This window comes from Apodemus sylvaticus, chromosome 4 (genome assembly GCF_947179515.1).
Source record: "Apodemus sylvaticus chromosome 4, mApoSyl1.1, whole genome shotgun sequence".
NCBI lineage: Eukaryota > Metazoa > Chordata > Mammalia > Rodentia > Muridae > Apodemus > Apodemus sylvaticus.
The window spans coordinates 109,609,844-109,629,328 of record NC_067475.1 but is presented as its reverse complement, the minus strand read 5'-3'; the positions used below and the strand labels follow the sequence as shown (position 1 = coordinate 109,629,328).

The 19,485-nt window shown below is 40.7% G+C and overlaps 1 protein-coding gene across 1 annotated transcript; it reads left to right on the top strand.

Moving 5' to 3' along the window:
• Nucleotides 1-1,736: 1,736 nt before the first annotated feature.
• Selenot (selenoprotein T) lies at nucleotides 1,737-18,224 on the top strand. Its single transcript, XM_052180473.1, has 6 exons — nucleotides 1,737-1,951; nucleotides 10,737-10,847; nucleotides 11,146-11,272; nucleotides 13,153-13,240; nucleotides 15,222-15,375; nucleotides 15,764-18,224. Exons 1-5 carry the CDS (start codon nucleotides 1,815-1,817, stop codon nucleotides 15,344-15,346), a joined length of 588 nt encoding a protein of 195 aa, XP_052036433.1. The 5' UTR covers nucleotides 1,737-1,814; the 3' UTR covers nucleotides 15,347-15,375; nucleotides 15,764-18,224.
• Nucleotides 18,225-19,485: the final 1,261 nt, after the last annotated feature.

The following is a 19,485-nucleotide window of genomic DNA, read 5'->3' as shown; positions in this document are numbered from 1 at the left end:
CAGATCACCTGGAATAGACAATTGTTAGCCACCACGTGGATGCTGAGAATGGAACCCAGATCCTCTTGAAGGACAGTGGTTATGTGGTCCTCTTAACCACTGAGCCATCTCTCCAGTCCTGGTGTGATTACTTTAGATAACACCAGCTATGGAAAAAGAAAGGCAGATGAATCCTGGCGCTCACTGACTATTTAGCATACTTCCTTGTCTAATTTTTCTTCTCATTAATCTTACAGTGCACACCTAATCTCAGAACTGGGAATCAAGAAGGCCAGCAGTTCAAGGCTATGCTACCTAGATAGCCTGAAATCAGCCTGGGTTGTACCAGATCCCATCTCAACCAGAAAGGAAAAAAAAAAAAAAAAAACCAAACAAACAAACCAAGCTGGACACTGAAGCACACACCTATAGACCCAAATAAATCCCATCACTTATTTGGTAGGCAGAAGCAGGACTGTCTCTAGTTTGGGGACAGCCTGGGCTACAAAGACAAATCCAGGACAACTTGTATCTCATACTAAGAATCTGTCTGAAAAAAAGATTAAACCACCCAAACCCAAATCAATAAAATCAAAGAAAAACTAGGAGCAAAGGAGATTCCTGAGGATGCTTTAGTGCCCCCTATCCCATCCTCACTTTAAATAGTTGAGAATATATTTGTGATAATTCAACAACAGTACATCCATTGTTTGGGGGGAGGGAGTATGATATAGAAAAAAAACAAGTAGGAAGATACAAACACTGCCAGCTCTCAAAATGGCCATCATACTCAAAATGCTAGCCTGTTTGCTGCTGGAGGTTTAGACACAGAAAGAGCTGAGAGGCATAGGCCACTGTGCTTCATCAAGATAATGTCCACAATTTTAATACCAGTACTCAGTACCTTTTATTCAACAAATTCTTTCCTAAAGGAATATACACATTCTGCAAAGTGGCACCTTAGGAATGTTAATTTTTCTGACAAATGCACAGAAAGATTTTATCTAAGGTGTCCTACAAAGGCCCATGAAGGCCTCCAGAAATGGTCCTAACTTGCAGACACCTTGGATTCTGGGATCGACAAGGCTAAGCAATATCTGTATGATAAGGGACAGGAATCTCGTAGGACAAACCGCCACCATCATCCCAAAATGAGACCAATTATCCGATGATCAAGCTGCAATCTAGAGCAGGTGTAAACATTTTGCGGGAAACATTAAATTTGTTTTAAATATTCTTTTAGAAGACATAAATATTTTAAGAGTAAAGGAATACCATTAAATACATTTGGGTGTTCCCTTGGATGTAAAAGAGATAGGGAATGTAGCTCAGTAGTACAGTCCATGTCTAGCAAGTACAAATAATTGATCAATCGATGTGATGATGATGACCATGATGCTTGATGCTGATAAGAAGCAGGCCTGTAATCCTAAGATTTAGGATTTGGAGGCAGGAGAATCAGGTATTCAAGGCTATAGTTGGCTTCAGTCTGAGCTATATGAGAATGTCTTTAAAAGACAAAAGGGATGTAGAACTTCATACCTGCCAAGAGCAACAATTACGGGCCCCTTTTATATCTCACTAGCAAAAATTCTCCCTTTCTCCCCGGTACCCTGTCAGTGTATGCACACATCCAAGATGGTGGTGGAACAAGTGGAGAAATGACGGGTCAGCCCTCCTTCCCAGAATGGGCGCAGACGCTGGATGCGCAGGCGCATTCCGGCTTCCCTCGCCGACCTTGGCGGAGCGCGCCTGCGCAGTGGGGAGCAGTTCGTGGCTAGGTTTTGGGCTGCAGTCTCGGTCTGAAGGCGGCCGGAGCGGCTGTCTCAATTAAGATGAGGCTCCTGCTGCTTCTGCTGGTGGCGGCGTCGGCGGTGGTCCGCAGCGAGGCCTCTGCCAACCTGGGCGGCGTGCCCAGCAAGAGATTAAAGATGCAGTACGCCACGGGGCCGCTGCTCAAGTTCCAGATTTGGTGAGTACGCGCGTCGACCCCCGGCCGCCCTGCCCGGGCTGTGTGCTACCCGAGGTCCCGGCTTCGCGGCCTAGCTGGCTGCTGCTTGTCTGGCTGGAGAGCGCAGCGCCAGCGCCTTCCGCACGGGCGACCCCGGGTCGGGGCGCTTCGGTGGGCCTCCGCTTCCCTTCGGGCGCTGCCCCCGGCCCTCAGCTTTCTCTGCAGTGCTGGCGTGGGGCGGCCGGCCTTTCCGAGGCGACCGCCTGCGAGGGCGGCGGGGTCCGCGGCTCCGCGTCGCTGTGCGCCGGTGGCTGGGCCGGGTCGGGTCGGACCGGGCCGGGCGGCAGCGCTGCGAGGACGCGAGGTGGAGCCCGCTGCTCCTAGAAACCGCAGCTCCGCTCGGTCTCCACGGCACCCGCACGCCTCCCTGGCAGCCTCCCCACTTTAAAGGTCTGTTCATTCATAGAAAAAGGGAGTTTTCAGTTTTTGGCGTCGGTTAGTAGTGGACTTTGTTGTTGACTAGTTGAACATTAAAAGCAGGACAGGGATCCATTTTATACTAAGGCAGAGCAGGGGTCGAGGAAGCTTTGAAAAGCTCCGATTTAAAAAAAAAAAGGGATGTCAAATTAATAATTCTTTTCAGAATCTGGGTACTTTTTAGTTTAGTTGTTGGGCTGAATTCACTTAACGCCGACTTTTTAAAACGTGTACCAGTCTTTAGATTTTTACTTAATCATTGTGCTTAATCACTGAAGACGAAGCAAAAATTCAAAAAAAAAAATGTGGCATTTAAACCAGAGAATCAGAAAATAAGACGGCGAGATGTTAATTTTCGAGTGAAAACTGGTGACTTCTTTCTGGTTACAAACAAAACTCACTGGGACCTTTACTATACGCCTGATATTTATTACATCACAGATCGCTGCTGTTCCATTGACCAACACCCACAGCCCCTCATACTTTTTTTTTTAAGAAAGTGGTGAAAGTGGTAGCAATTTTACCAGCTGACAAATATAGTTAAATGTGTTAGTTGGGATTTAACTAGATTTTAAGACTGGTTTGTGTGTGTGTGTGTGTGTGTGTGTGTGTGTGTTTTCTTCGTCCATTATGTGTGTGATTGATTGAACCCAGGTCGAATTTCCAAGTCTCTCTGATGCAGTATTTGGACTCTTGTTATAGTTTACTATGTGCATTTTCCTTAAAGTGGCACCTGAAATCCCAGTGGAGTCAGAAGGATCAAATATTTAAGATTATCACTAAGTCAAAGCTACCCTGAGCTACCCCATTCTTTGTCTCAAAAAAAAAAAACAAACAAAAAAACAAAAAAAAACAAAAACAAAAAAACCCCAAAAACATGACAAATCAAAAACAGCAACTGGAAGGAACAGCAAGCAGTCATTAACACTAAGCTTTTACAAAACCTTAATTACTGTAGATGAACTTTTGGTGTTTAGTACTTCTTTGTACTTTAGGTTCAGATTTGTTTAAAATGTCAAATGTTTGTTTTACCATTATCCTAAACCCTTTGATGTTTTAGAATATATACACCAGACATAGCTTTATTATATCCAAGTGGTTAAATTTAGCTTGTTATTCCCCAGAGATTAATCTTCATAGTAAAGTGAATATTAGGCTTCTGGTATTGACGAGAAAGTTTGGGAAGGGAGAAGAAACTAATACAGTTGAACATAAACACATGAGAAAAAAACAGAAATTACAGTGCCTTAAAACTTTTTTTTAAATCAGCCTAACAGTTCTAAAGAAGTTCATTTCATTGAGTTTTGTGTTTTATATTTATTGTAAGTATTTGTAAATAATATTTGTCATAGCTCAGCATACCTTCCTTCTGGACTGTTACCACTTTTGTAATTGCTAATAGAACAAAATAGCAACCCACTGCATAATGGAATTGAGTGTGAAAGAGATGAAGCTTCTGACCAAGTTCTGTGTTCTTGCGCCTTTCCAACCACTGTCCATTCGGTATCTGCTGTGTCAGTGGCTGTCCTGGTCAGGGTGTTACTACTGTGGACAGACCCCGTGACCAAGGCAACTCTTTGTAAGGACAGCATTTAATTAGGACTGGCTTACAGGTTCAGAGGTTCAGTCCATTACCATCAAGGTGGGAGCATGGCAGCGTCCAGGCAGGTGTGGTGCAGGAAGAGCTGAGAGTTCTACATCGTCATCTGAAGACTGCTAGCAGAATACTCATTCCAGGCAACTAGGATGAGGCTCTTAAAGCCCATGCCCACAGAGACACCTCTTCTGATAGTGCCACTCCCTGGGCAGAGCATATACAAACCAACACAGTAGCTTAAGATTTGCCAGTGCACGAGACAGGGCCACCAGGAAACTTCCAAAAATGACACCATTTTGTTCTCTGTTTCTGAGCCCTTGGTTTACTGTGTTTGTTGATTGAACAGTAGAATTAGATTCTTTTGGTGTTAATGATTTCACACCATTTTGATGAGTATTTTGATGTTTAAATACTGAATGTTAAAAAGGAAGTTCTCTGATCAGTCCTTGGTCTAAAGTCCTATCTCACTTTCCTTCCTCTGGCTTTTGTGGGTCAGTAGTGTGTTCTGGGAGCTGCCCATAGGCACAGTGGGTCTTTATGTTCTCTAAGAATGAGTGATTTAACAATCAGATCTGCATTTGCTACAGTTTGAAGAGGATACTATTACTCCCCCCCTACACACACACACACACACACACACACACACACACACACACACAGGGTTTCTCTGTATAGCCCTGTCTGACTGTCCTGGAACTCACTCTGTAGACCAGGCTGGCCTTGAACTCATAAATCCGCCTGCCTATGCCTCCCAGAGTGCTGGGATTACAGGTGTGTGCCCCCACTGCTCGGCTACTATTACTCTTTACAGTTAACACTCCCTTGAGCATTAGACAGTTGAATTACTGAGAATAGTAGATTGTATGAAGTAAACCTTTGAGAACGTTAAAATATGCCGAATTTTCAAATTAGCAATTTAATTAAGGTTATAATTCTAGGATAGCTAGCTCCTGCTTACAATTTTTCAGAGATAACTGAAGCTGGCATTAGGAAAATAGACTTTTATTTAAACGTATGCTGCCTCAGCCTTCGCTTTCATAGTAGAGTAGAAAGAAATTGACCACCTACCTGAGGAGGGGCCTTGAAGAAATGCTCAGCAGTTGACTGCTTGCTGCCCACATTCCCAGCTCCCATGTCAGGTAGTGTGTAACTCCAGAAACTCCACCTCCCGTGATTTCTGATGTCTCTGACTTCCATAGGCAGCTACATATACCTCCCCCTCCCCCTTCTCTACAAATACACACAATTTAAACATTTTTTCAAAGACCAAAAATTGATTTATATAAATCCTAAACTGATTGATACTGATCAAGATTAGCAAAATGCTGAAGTGGAGACATTGTGGATCATCTTGGTTAATTGACACTTGATATTTGCATACTTTAATATTTTTGTGCCTATTCTAATATTTATGTGTTGCACAGAATTAAATTCTGTGCTCTTGTGGTTTTTATCGGCAAAACCAAACTAGCACATACAATTGCAATTCTGTTAAGAGATATAAGGGAAAGTTTTAATGATAGCAGAGTCCCAGTCTGGGATCAAGAAGATTTCTTTGAAGAAATGAACCTGGACCCGAAGGGGAGGGGAAACAGGGAGGTGGGGAGGAGAGGAAGGAAGGGCAGGGAGCTTGTCGACTTTCTTCAGGTCTTCAGGAGCTCCATCTTGTTTATGAGACAAAGATTCAAACTTGAGACCTGGCATACACCATCATTCCTGGCTTTTTTGTTGTTAGTGCTAGGGATTGAACTCGGGTCCTTTTGCTTGCTTGACCGAGCATTTTCACCTGAGTCACCTCCTCTGCCCTTGAACAGAGAATAATGAGATTTGTTTCCATAGGACTGTAGACAGTGGCCTTATTATAAGAAAATATACTTTGCATGAGAAGCCCAAAGCTATTATTGACTTTAAAGAAGGAGTAGAATAGACCCTTGAGGTTTCAACTAGCATCAGAAAAGCCAACTGATTTTATTGTAGAAAAGGTATTCCAGAGACAAAAATGGAAGGGAATATAGTTAGAAGAGAAGGGGCATTTTAGAGTTGTCCAACTGAGAGGTGATAAAACTTGGAACAAAACTTAGTGGATATACAAAGATGTTAGAGGGATTTTTAAGAGATAGGTAATTTAGCAGCTTGAAGTGTTGAATTATAGTTGGCCTTCTGTATCTGTGAGATTCACATCTATGGATTTAGCCAATCTCTGATTAAAAATGTCTTCATTGGGGCAGCAGAGGTGGTGGTATTGGTGTGCTGGTATTCTCCAAACAGTAGAATAAACAGCTAACTATTCCATTGTGTTGAGTATTAACAAAAATCTACTTTCAGGAAGGTATAGATAGGGTGTGCAAATGCTGTGCCATTTTGTATTAGATCTAGGCAAGCACCTGCCACCAAATTCCCCTGGGGACTTCAAAGACTTCTGTCTTCCTTGATCCTTCCCCTAACCCTTTGTTGGAGTGTAGATGATGGTTGCAGTCTGGTAGGCTATTACCTGGCTGGTCTCTGCTTAGCTCAGAAGTGGTTCTATGTGGGATATGCTATGTTCTGGCCTCTAAGCCACTGAACCAAGCCTCCAGATTTCACAAGAATATACCAGTACTATTTTTTCTGTTTCCCTCCATACTCTGATGCACCTGTACTGCTTAAATCCCACCAGTGTTTCTCTTTTTGAACATCTGGGGCTGCAGACATGGCTCTGGTTAAGAGGTCCTGAGTTCAGTTCTCAGCAGTCACATGGTGGCTCCTAGCCATCTACAATGGCATCTGATGGTCCTATTCTTGCATAGAGACAGAATACTCACACATAAATAAATAAATCTTTACAGAACAACCCTCAGCTGGAATATAGAATCCTAGGGATGGGGTACTTGGCAGAGGTGAAGATAGCTATCCAGTCTCTCTTAAGTCTTAGCTCTGTGAAGTTTCAAGTAGGAATTTTCCAGAAGCAAACTTTAGGTACTTTTTCTAAATTTTGGTCTGTTTCCCTTACAGTTTTTTCTTCGTCATTGTTAGTGTTGAGTGTGCTTCGATTGATGTGAATATCTGTGTTTTCAGACTTTGAATTAGAATTTGATAGAAGCTATGTACTAAAAACTGTTTTAAACATTTTCAGGCCAGTTGTGATGGCACATACCTACCATTCCCAAAGTGTGAAGACAAGCTAGGTAACCTACTATGAGACCCTGTCTCCAAAGGGAAAACGACTGGACAACTAACTATTGTGTACCAGTGTGTTCTCCCAGTATAGTAGTAGTTTAATGTTGTAGGTAATCGTGACTGGTAGAAGAAAATGAGAAGCAGGAGTACCTGAAGTTAAAGATTCCCGTGGTGGTGGTGGTTAAGGATGAGAACAGAGTCTGGGTGGTGTGCCATTGTTCTGTGGTCTGGCACCACAGCATTTGCTCTCAGATGCCGCAGAACTTCTGTTAAACTTAGCATCTGTGCCTCTCACAGGCAGGCTCTTCCTTGTGTGTAGGTCTCTCTCTCTGACCAGTTCATGTAGAAGGTGGTTGTGTAGTGTGTGTGGAGTTACCTTCATGTTGTGACTTTACTGCTCAGATCAGCCCCAATGTTCAGTACGTGAGTCCGTGTTTATTAGTGCCAATTTTGCTGATAAAGAGGAGAGGATAGAGATGATTTTTGAAAAAGGATAGAAGGCAGATAGTTTATGTCCTGAGAAAAGAGTGGTAGAAAGTTACACATTACTGTGAAATTACAGCTATATTTTCACTTTATCATGTTTGAGTTATGCGCTGCATCATGGGCTTGCTTGTGTGTTACCTTATAATTGTTCTCCAGAGATTGCTGTGTATTTGTCTCTCTCAAATTAGATTGTAAACTCCTTCAGGAGACTGAGAACTCTTACTCATTTAAAGTACTATTGATATTTTTCTAATAATAGGGATAATCATTTTCATATGTACTCTGTCACTTTTACATTGTTATGTTCAAAATGCAGAGAGAGTTGGCTAACACAATATTATAATTAGACCAGAGTGAATGTTCTGTCAAAGGAAGATGATGGATTGTTGGAGAGCATATTTCCTGACTTTGTCCGTCGGCCCACACATGGGCCACAATGCATGTGTAAGGGTCATAAGAACCTTAGAGAGTTGGTTATCCTTCAGCATGGGTTGTAGGGATTGAACACAGATCATCCTGTGTGCTTTTGTGGGAAGTACTTTTTACCTGCTGGCCCATAACATTTTTTATGTACATCTGTCCTATGGGAAAATCCGTGGCTCCATTGACCATTGAGTAAATTGGACAGTGGGGTCAGATATGTTTGTTGATGGGTTGGCATAACCTGATCTCCAGTCATGCTCTGCCCTCTTTTTTTTTTTTTTTTTTTTTTTTTTTTTTTTTTTGGTTTTTTCGAGACAGGGTTTCTCTGTGTAGCCCTGGCTGTCCTGGAACTCACTCTGTAGACCAGGCTGGCCTCGAACTCAGAAATCCGCCTGCCTCTGCCTCCCAAGTGCTGGGATTACAGGCGTGCGCCACCACGCCTGGCTCCTCTATCAGTCTTGTGACCATGAACAAGTCAGACTTCCCTTTCTGAGTCTGCTCAAGTCCAAAGCAGAGAAGGCAAAACCTCACAGGCTTGCTTTGTTCTAGGGCCTGCTTCTTTGATCAGATTTGTGGGAAGTCAAAAGAGAAATAAGATTTGAAAGTGGTAGCTGTACTTGTATCCATCTTGTCTGTAGTTTGTTGTCTTGTTGTGTGCACACGCACATTCAAAAGTTTGTCCTTGCACAGGGACCTGTGTCATGTTGCTCAGGCTGGGCAGCAAGCATCTTTTCCTGCTGAATCATCTTGACCTGATTGATTTCTGATCCAGTTCAGGTCCTGAATTTATTACCCTTTAGAAATAATCTAATTCAAAAAGTCATGTACTTAGAAAATAATGAGTTCATGGGAGCTAATGTAATAATTGGTATAAGCAAGACTGCTAACAGTCAATGCAAGCATGTGACATCAGGGACAGCAGGGACTCCTCTGAGCTGTGTGACAACGAAGCAAGGTTCCGTGTTAGAACCTCTTAAATTGGTTCAGATTAGACTCTAACCAACCTGTTGGTTTAGCATGAACCAAATGGAATAACCAGAATACCTAGTCAGTTTAGGGTTGGTGTGGGGATGGGGGCCAGGATGACTTTATGAAAAACATTTTTGTATTTGTGTGTGATATAGTTGATTTAGGAACAGAGTTACTTGAAAACAGATGAGATGTGACAAGAAATGGAGTGTTTGTTGGCTGTAGTAGAGTGTTTTAGGGAAGAGTAAATTTAGGATTAGGAAGCTTTCATTGGAAAATAGGCAGACTTGAAAAGTTTCTCTGGCATTTTACAGTTATCTCTGTAGACTAAATACTTCTATCTGAAAAAACATATTAAAACTGATTTTCAAATTCATGGTCCTTTAAATGAATCAAACCTACGCCAGTACTCATGTTATCATATGACAGGGCTCTGGGAACACCGCTGAGCAGCAATAGATGGCCTCGGGTAGTATATTTCAGAGTATATTTGAGGGGAATTCATGTGGACTCTGGAACTGGAAACTATGGAAACTTAGGAAGTTAGAAAGTTTAGATTTAGGAAGTCTAGAAATGTTTCTTTCCCAACTCTTCCAGCATGCTTTTCCAACTCTACAGTTTAGTTGCCTGACTGGGGACCAACTATTTTTCTTCTCTCTTCTCTACTATATAGCTAATTGTAGTCACATATCTACTTATACTAAACTCAGACCTGTTCCAAGTCCCTACCTCTCAATGCCTCCAAATTAAAGGGTAAAACTTGGGCAGGCTAAGGGTGTAGCTCAGTGCAGTACTTTCCTATCACAAGGAAAGCTCTGGGTTTGTCCCTAGCACCTGGGGGAGGAAAAAAAGGAAGGAAAGGAAGGGGGAGGGTCTGGGAGAATTGCTGGGTAGCTAGGGAGGGAGCAGAGTAACAAACCTTTACAGTTGGGGGTTGGGGGGGAAGCGGACTTCTCCCCACCAGTTTCTTCTATCTCCTCTGTAGCCTACATGGCAGAGGGTCAGGTCCTTCTTACAGGAGATCCGGCGTTGCTCATGCTCCAGAGATGCCTAACTGCTAGAGGAGAGCATACAGTTTCTAGAAATGAATGTGGATTTGTTTTTTAAAAAGTTACTCTCTATTACGTAATGCTTAATACCAGAGTCTTTGGAGGATGTTCAGTAAGAACTTTTTCAATGGGACTGAGAAGAGAAAAAAAAAATATATTCTATTGGGGAAATACAGATATGCTCAGAAACCTGTGAGGGAGGCCTTCTCGGCTATTTGGATTCCCTCACAGGCCCTGCTGTGTTTTTGTTCTGAGTCACTTTCTGAAGTCCTTAGGTGCACATCCAGGGCTCTGTGTAAGCAGTTCCACACTGTCTCTGCCACTGCATTATTTTAGCCATTATTTCTGTAGTCTTTACAGAGGATCAGTTGTTGTGAGGGTTTGATATGCAGGAATATGTAAATTGGTATTTGCTGTTGCCTAACACAAAGCTATGAAGTACTGTTAAAACTGGCTGATTTGTTGGGGGTATAAACATAAGGTTTATAAAATGGGGGAGGGGGAGCCTGCCATGTATCTGTTGTCTGAGTTTAGTCATTAATTTTAAAGGATTCTGAGAAAAAGTTTTAATCTGATAATAATTCTTAGACCTTACTTGAAGTCTAGATACAGGCAGAACACTTAATGGAAACCTTTTCTTTCTCGACAGTGTATCCTGAGGGTACAGGCGGGTGTTTGAGGAGTACATGCGGGTTATAAGCCAGCGGTATCCAGACATCCGCATCGAAGGGGAGAATTATCTCCCGCAACCAATCTATAGGTGAGTGATTTTATGTAATTTATGTTGGAAAATTAGGCTAAGATTGAACCCAAGCTGTTGTCTGAGTGTGTATCTTACCACTGAATTATACCCCAAGCCTCCCACATTTCTTAGAAGATCAGTGATACTTATATATTTGATATAATTAATAACTTTGATTTTATATGAAGATAGCTTAGATTTTATATGAAGAAAATGCCTTTTCATAAACTTTATTAAATTTCAATATATAAGGAATTAATTATTAATTGATATAAGAAATTAATGTCTGATTAATTTGTTTATTTTCTTTTGGTAGGCACATAGCATCTTTCCTGTCAGTCTTCAAACTAGTGTTAATAGGCTTAATAATTGTTGGCAAAGATCCTTTTGCTTTTTTCGGCATGCAAGCTCCTAGCATCTGGCAGTGGGGCCAAGAAAATAAGGTATGTGGCTTTTGGGCTGTGGCCCTTAGGTTGTAGTGACTGACTGTGACTCTGTGTGTGTGGGGGTGCAAGCGCTTGGGAAGGTGTGTGTGCATGTGTGGCTGTTGTGATTGTCACTGTTAGGGACTTATGTTCTGTCTCTGGGGAAGCCCTGAATTGCCCTTAGCAATCTGCACAGTGAGTGATGATGCTTGTAGGTCATTCGTCATAACTTTGGGTTTCTCTAGCAAAATCTAGGCACACACCTAGTTGTTACCGGATTTAACGTAGATCAAATCGTATCTAGCAGAGCATTTCTAAGTAATGCAGCCTTTTGTAGCAAGTAATGTAGTATTAATGGGTATATGCTCCCATTAATTTGTTATTGAAACTCTTAAGATTTATCCTTCGACTTTTTTGTTCATGGCTATTGGACAAATTGCTGCGAAGAATCAATATGAATACAGTTGGGAATCATGTGCTAGTTTTTTCATTTGTAGAATTTTGTAGCATACAGTTTTAGATTACCTTTTTTTTATTTTTTATTTTTTTATAAAAATATAAAATTATAAAAAGCATGAGGACAGTTAGCATTTAAAAGAGAAACAAGCTGTAAAACCTCAGCCGCTGACGGGCCTGAGGAGAAAAGGAAAGCCACGTCATTTAAGCTGGTGTGGAGTCAGACCCATGATTGGTCAGTAGCCTTATTTATGGTACAGAGAAAGAATAAGAAAACCCCAAAAGTCAGAAGAATTAAGGAGGACATGCTTAGGATAGAGAAAGAAGGAAAAGGAGAAGTTAGGCCTTTCTCACGTTGGCTTTTCTTATTCAGCCAGGTGGGCAGGCTTACTGCCTGGGGCCACAGCCTGACCTTCTGCCGGTTAGTCACTGTCTTTTTACTTAAAATCCGTTCCCCAGTCATTTACTATCATTGGAAATGGGTCTAATTTCATAGACGCTTCCCTTACAAAGCAAGGTTCTCTGGGGAGTGCTCTAGCTTTGCCCTCTAGTTCAAGTCTCAATATCTTTAACAGAGACTTTACGGTCTATGGTTCTTCGAGAACAGGTATTGTTAACATAAGCATCCTTAGGTGTCTCTCAAAGAAGCATATTTCCACTCGTTGTTAGCCAGGTGTGGGTTTGCAGCGGAGTGCTTACTAGTTACTATTCTTGCTGCTTACTTGTGTATCTATAGCACGCTGTGCTTGTTGCATTGGCTTCTGTAGGTAGAGTTGCTATTCCTGGTTAGCCATGGAAGAGCCAAGAGAGTTAAAGATAGAGATTTTATGATGGGGCCTTCTGTGTTCCTATAAAAAGCTGTGGCATCAACCACCACCTGGCTCAAAGAGAATAGGTAGGCAAGCCCTTTCTCTCACAGGCGTTTCCTGTTACACCTTCACCACATCCAACTCGTTGTCCAGTAAGTTTACTAAATTAAAGCACAGTGAGTGCCTCTGCTCTTCTTGCAAAGGGTAGCTTTTGCCTTTGAGAGGCGAATGCTGTACTTCTGTATGCTGGAGCACTCTAAACCTACAGACGGTTTTAAAACAATTTTTAAAAATCATAGGTAGGTTGTATGTAACAGACAGTTGTTGGTGATTGCTTCACTACTCTCTCGTGCATGCAGACATTTTACATGTGACATTGGTAAAGTGAACCATTGTGCTGGCATTGTTTACTTCAGTTATTGAGATGTTTTGGAAATTCTGTATATAATGTGTATGCTGTGCATGTGTTCTTTCACATGTAAAGAGCTAAGAATTTTTCTTGATGCGTAGATGATATCTAAACCTGTGAGCTAGGATAGTCTTTTATATGGACACTTAAAGTATCTTAAAGTACTATTAAAGTTGAGACTGTATCAAAATAAACTCGTTTGTGTTGTGCCATTTGACTTCTAGGTTTATGCATGTATGATGGTTTTCTTCCTGAGCAACATGATTGAGAACCAGTGTATGTCAACAGGTGCATTTGAGATAACTTTAAATGGTAAGTTCTGAGTGGTGTGCATTAGTGATGAGTTACATGCTTAGCAACAGTAGGCTTTTCATTTTTCATGAGCAGATTCATTGATATTCATATAAAAGACTTTCTATGATAGAACTTGAAGAATCCTCACTGCTACTTGAGGTTTTAGGATCCTACATTACTTGGCTCCCGTGTGCTAGCTCTCTGGCTAATCTCTAGTCCATGGCTTTAAAGTAAGAGTTGTTTGATTCTCCAGTGCACAGCATTAGGGATATTCTACACCTGTTTTGACTGCTTTACCTGGGACTCTTAAACAACCCACTTCAAAATAAGTTCTTAGCTCCTTCTGTTTTCCCCGTGCTACTTTGGTTTTCCTCTGGGGTTTTTGTTCATTTAGTTGTTTCATCATCTGTCTCTCCAATTTCGCAGAAACTTAGGATAGTCCTCCATTTCATAGTTAAGGATTCCCAGATGCTCGAGTCCTTTGTCTTACATTGTTTAGATCTACTGCTGCTGTGGTCACTGCTCTCCCTCCCAGTCCATGTCACATGGCCACATGTGGTCTCCGAAGAGTAGGTTAATGAATAATAGACCTTTAACCATAAATTTTACCTTTTGTTGTTGTTTTTTAAGACAGGGTTTATCTGTGTCTTGGAACTTGCTTTGTAGACCAGGATGTTTTGAACTCACAGATATCCACCTGCCTTTGCCTTCTGAGTGCTGGGATTAAAGCCATGCACTACCAAGCCTGGTCATTTTTAAGTGGATGAAAGTAATACTTGAAATTCAAACTTCTGTGTTTATAGCAAAACACTTTACATCAAGGAGAGTTTCACAGAGATATGTTCTCTGGTTATGTAAGGAATGGCCCAGGCTGATGGAAAAATCACGATCCCCCTAGCACTTCTTTTAAGTGCTGGGTTACATGTGTGTGGCATCATTGCTGGCCACCATGACCTTCGTAAGGAAGCTTCCCTTGTTACACTTGAGCGGCAAACCCCTTAAGCAAGTTCTTTATCAAGATAATGCCAGTGTATTTAGTGTGAGCAAAGGTCTTGCAAAATCTTTTTTAAAATTTTTTTATTAGATATATTCTTTATTCACATTTCAAATGTTGTCACCTTTCCTGGTTTCCCTTCCCGCCCCCCCCCACCCCCAAATCCCATAAGCCATCTCCCCTTCCCCAGTCAACCCTCCCCCACTTCCCTGTCCTAGTATTCCTCTACACTACGGCATCAAGTCTTTCCAGGACCAAGGGCCTCTCCTCCTCCCTTTGGTGTCTAACAAGACCATCCTCTGCTGCCTATGTGTCTGGAGCCATGGGTTCCTCCATGTGTACTCTTTAGTTGATGGCTTTGTCCCTTGCAAAATCTAATTTGGGACCATGGTCCTGTGTTTCATATCCTGTTGCCTATCTAATAGTTTTATTTGAACAACTGCCAAATTTTAAAATGTGTTCCCACCGTTGCCTGCAGCTTGCTGTGCCAGTTGAATGTGATAGACACTATTCCTTAGGCAAAATGTTCCTTCTTGGTTGGTTGCAGGTTTTTCTCCCCCCACAACCTAAATTTCTATGTTTCTTCAGTCAGTCTTGTGACACTCCCTTGTACATCCTGTTCAGGCCTGCACTCCTTTCAACTTCCAAACCTTTACTCTACCTTAGTGACTTATCTTTTTCTTTATAGATCTAGTTTGACTGATGTCCTTTTCTGACCAGTCAGCAAGAGAGGCTGGTATTTGTGCTCTTGTATACTGGAGCACTCAGGTTTTAATCCCAAGTATAGTTTTATGGTGACTTGTAATGCCCTTGGGTTTTGTTTTTGTTTTGTTTTGTTTTGTTTCTGTAGCAAAAACCCCCTAAAAAGAAAAAGAAGCAATACACTTTTGTATCACTAATTGTGTATGAAACTCAATGAATATTTGTGGTGTTGATGTCTACTGTGGAAACATCTTTAATGTGTTTTGGGGTGGGCTTGGGGGTTCTGGCTGTTTATTTTTGTAGATGTGCCAGTGTGGTCTAAGCTGGAATCTGGACATCTTCCATCCATGCAACAACTTGTTCAAATTCTTGACAATGAAATGAAACTCAATGTGCATATGGATTCAATCCCACATCATCGATCATAGCCCTACCTATCAGCACTGAAAACTCTTTTGTAAGTAGCTTAAAAATATAGTAGCTATTTATTGGTTTCCATTAATCTTATCACAAACGCTGGGATATGCTATATACTAGTTCAATTTAAAATAAAACAGATGACTGCCTTTCAGACTCTGACGTCCTAGTCATCAGAATTGCTGTGTTTTATTAGCTTATAGATATATTGTTTCTCCTTACTCTCTAGTAATTAGTCCCAGCATATGTGCCTCTTTTAACTTAGTTAAGATTTACGAGCAAATGTGTAACTGTAAAGCGGCTTGGTTAGCTTTTGCTTGTTGTGGCATCCTCTGTTCCTTTCTGAGCAGTGGGTTGGGTTAGCTTCCCAAGAGTGTGTTTAAGAGTGACTACTGAAATATGGTATTCTCTATTTCTGTTTGTTTCAGATACTAAGGGATTTTGCAAGAGCAGCGTGACTGACATTATGAAGGCCTGTACTGAAGACAGCAAGCTGTTAGTACAGACCAGATGTTCCTTGGCAGGCTCGTTGTACCTCTTGGAAAACCTCAGTGCAAGGCAGTTTTCCGTGCTGTCATATGCTAAATTCTGCACATACATGTAGTGCAGAGATACTGTGTAGCTTCCCGAGCCCACTGGTCATAGTTTCTTCTTCTTGACATAGCATTACTACTTGTAATTCTTTTCTTGGTCATGTTTGAGAAAGTACAGAATTGAGTTACAACTTGAGTTTTTTCCAATATGTGTGTTAAGTCGGTTGTGTTTTTATATGCATTTTCATTTTTTTTTAATAGTTAAACATCAGTTTTCTTGGCAACACCTGAAGTTCCCAAATAATTAAGAGTTTCTCAGATAGCTCTAATTGGCCATGTTTAATACATAGTTTTGAAAACACTGCAGATTGTGAACAGTAAATTATACAGGATTATGGGAGGAAATCCAATATCCAGAATACTCTACTGTGTGTGTGTGTGTTACCTAGTAAGTAGTAAGTATGGTGTGTGTGTGTGTGTGTGTGTGTGTGTGTGAGTGAGTGAGAGAGAGAGAGAGAGAGAGAGAGGAGAGGAGAGAGAGAAAGAGAGAGAGAGAGAGAGGTTATCAATAGCAAAACCAACTGCTTTAAAAATCCTATTGTTTAGTTCAAATGTCTTGCCTTGACCAATCTCATGAATTAATTAATGGGCCCTTTATACTAAACTAATTTAAACTGAGCAAATGTTAAGTTAAATGCTCAATGTATCTGTTAACATTATTTTTAACAACCATCTGCCTAATTTTTTTTGTTTTTGACTTACAGATAGTCTCATAAAGGACATACTTTAGATTCACACACAAGTTTACTGTTTTTAGAACAGTTGAAACTCACCTCACTAAAGAAAAATTTAGTGAAACCTCTTTACAAAGTATGTATTATGTAAACAGAGATCATTTGTCTAGTAATTGAATTATCTTAACATCATATATCAGAATCTTATTGTATTTGAAAGACAAAATTAAAAATATTTTTAATGTTTTCATATTGTTCCAGAGTTCTAAAAAGAAACTTAAGAGTTGATAAAGACAATAAGGATGATTTTGCAGAAATAGAGCATAATTTTGAATAGCAGTTACACAGCAGCTGTGGCAACAGAAAGGGATTAAGTGGAAGATGCAAGCATAACCCTGGACTTGTGAGTGGAGTTACCCCGAGTGTAAGGGAAGGGAGGAGATGCAGTGGGTGACTGATGTTGAGAACAGCTCGACTACCGGATGCACACTGCGTTCAGGCAATGCCTCTTAAGCCTGAAGTGCTGTCTACTGTGATCACCAGATAACAGGAAGATAGTCTAGTGACTAACAGAAGAAGACTGGTGGAAAGCTACCCTTTGACTAGGACTGTAGCACTGCTAGCCTAGGTTCTTTTGGTGATAGACATTGTAATTTAAATGGAAAGTTCCATATATATGTATATATTGACTAGGTCTTAAAGCCTTGCTAATATGGTTGCCTACCAGTTCAGACTCCACATCTTGCAAAGTTTCACTTCGGAGGGGCCTTTCTTCAAGTAACGGGCATTCCATTTATCGCAGTTAGCTGTATGGCACATAGACATCCATAATCTGAGCCGTGGGTGTTCATGTGTACTTGACAGGTCAAACTATGAAGAACCCAATGTCCAGTCCACCTTTCTCCATGTTTGCCTTAGGTTGAGTCTGTTCCCAAGTTAATAGCTTGTAGTGGCTTAGACATTCACACTCATCTCTGTTTTATTTTATGTTTAGTCATATTTAAATCCAGAATTTAATAGCCCACTAGGCAGATAAATGAGATGCATGAATATAAAAATATATAAGGGAAAGGAGATGGTAAACTATTTATAACTTTATTATATTACTAACATTTCAGAATTTATTAGTTGCTTATAAATTGTATAGTTACAAAATGTGCTCTATTCGTCAGAAGATCGTGAGGTATCAACAGGCTGGCTAATTTTACTGGACTTTTCAACACAGTTCCCATTGTAGAAGGTTTTTCTCATTAATTAATTAAAAAGTTGGTAAAACATGGCTCTAATCTCGGCGTGTCAGATGTACAGAACACGAGCTTTCAGCATGAGTGGCATTGGCTGGGCACTCGCATTGGTGATAGTTGCTCAGCCTGAACAGCTGTGAAATGGGTGAGATCCAGTCACGGTTCATTCTTACTTCAAAGGTTTAGTAGTTTGGAATTTTGATTGACTGGCATATTCTATCATTGTCATAACTTAACTAATTCAGTTAAAAATTTTTTAAACATAATTTGATATTCTAGGGCTTTCCTTTTTTAAAAAATGAGAAGCAAGTAAAGAATTGTAAAGATTTGGGACGTCTTTGTGGCATTGTGAAAATAAATAAGCCAATGTGAAAGGAACCCTGCTTTGTGAGAATAATTCTGTACTGGTGTGTTTAATGTAGCAAATATGTTCAGGGAGTTCTGCATTCTACAGGCTGTCATCCAATGATGTTTGCTTTCCAAAGCTTCTTAAGACAGCCATTCCTTTTGTTTTGTTTTAATAACCCCATCTCTGACTCTAAATCTTACCAGTTTAGGACCTTAAAGTTGTTTTTCTAAGCTTTATAATTTGCAGGTACAGTACTGAGCCATCAACAGCATTGTGATTTATTCTTGTCTGGAACATAAAAGAATAACATACATTGTCCCATTTTTGACTTTTAACTTTTTAGTTTTCCTGAGAAATTTATGTAGTAACATACCCAAATCTAGAGAAAACATCACCTTTCCTGTCTTGACCAGCAAGTAATTTAATTTTAGAAGAAACTTTGTTTTACTTTTTTTTTTTTTTTAATTAACCTAATACTTAACTTTCCTAGAAATGGGAGATTTCCTGTTTCCCCCACCTCTTTGAGGAAAGCAGGAATCAGTAGATATTTATGTAACAGAAAGAACCACCAGATTCCTAGAGAAAAACACAGTGTTTCAGCTGTGGCGTGAAGACGGGAGCTTTGGTTCTCCAGAGCTGGCGGGTGGGTTCTGCTCCGTTTTGTTAACCGTGAGCGAAGTCAGAGCGGAGCCTGCTGTGTCTTCCCACGCGGCCCTTGCAGTGTCTGCAGAAGCATTGCCAGGATAGAAGCCAGCTGCTATCTCTGGAGATTCTGAAACAGCCCACTCATTTGCCTTTCTCAGTCCGATTCAAGATCGCATTGATTATCAGTCTGAGCTACACTGAGCAGCAGTGTATTCCGGGTCATGATTCAGCCCAGAAGGAAAACTGCTGGAAAATTTGCTTTTTGTTTGTTTTTCCCAGAAACACTTAAGTTATTTGGTAAAATAGTAACTCAAATAAACAATGACAGGAGAGGTGTTGTTTCTGAAAAGGGTTACCCCAATTGGTATTGTGTGACTACAGTATATCCTTTCCTATGGAAATAATATTTGAAACTAACTTTTGAAAGATTAAAATTAAAATTAGAAGCACTAATATTTGAAAGACTAAAAAAATAGAAGTATTTTTTTGGTGGATTCATTTTAAAAGTGTATAAACTGACCACACGGCTGTTCCATGGTGTAGTTAAGGGGAAGGTTTTTAATATAGGTACAAAAAAGAACAGCCAGAGGCATCTGGAACAGTCTAGAGCAGAAAGAGGTAAGGAGACGGACACGGCCGGGCTAT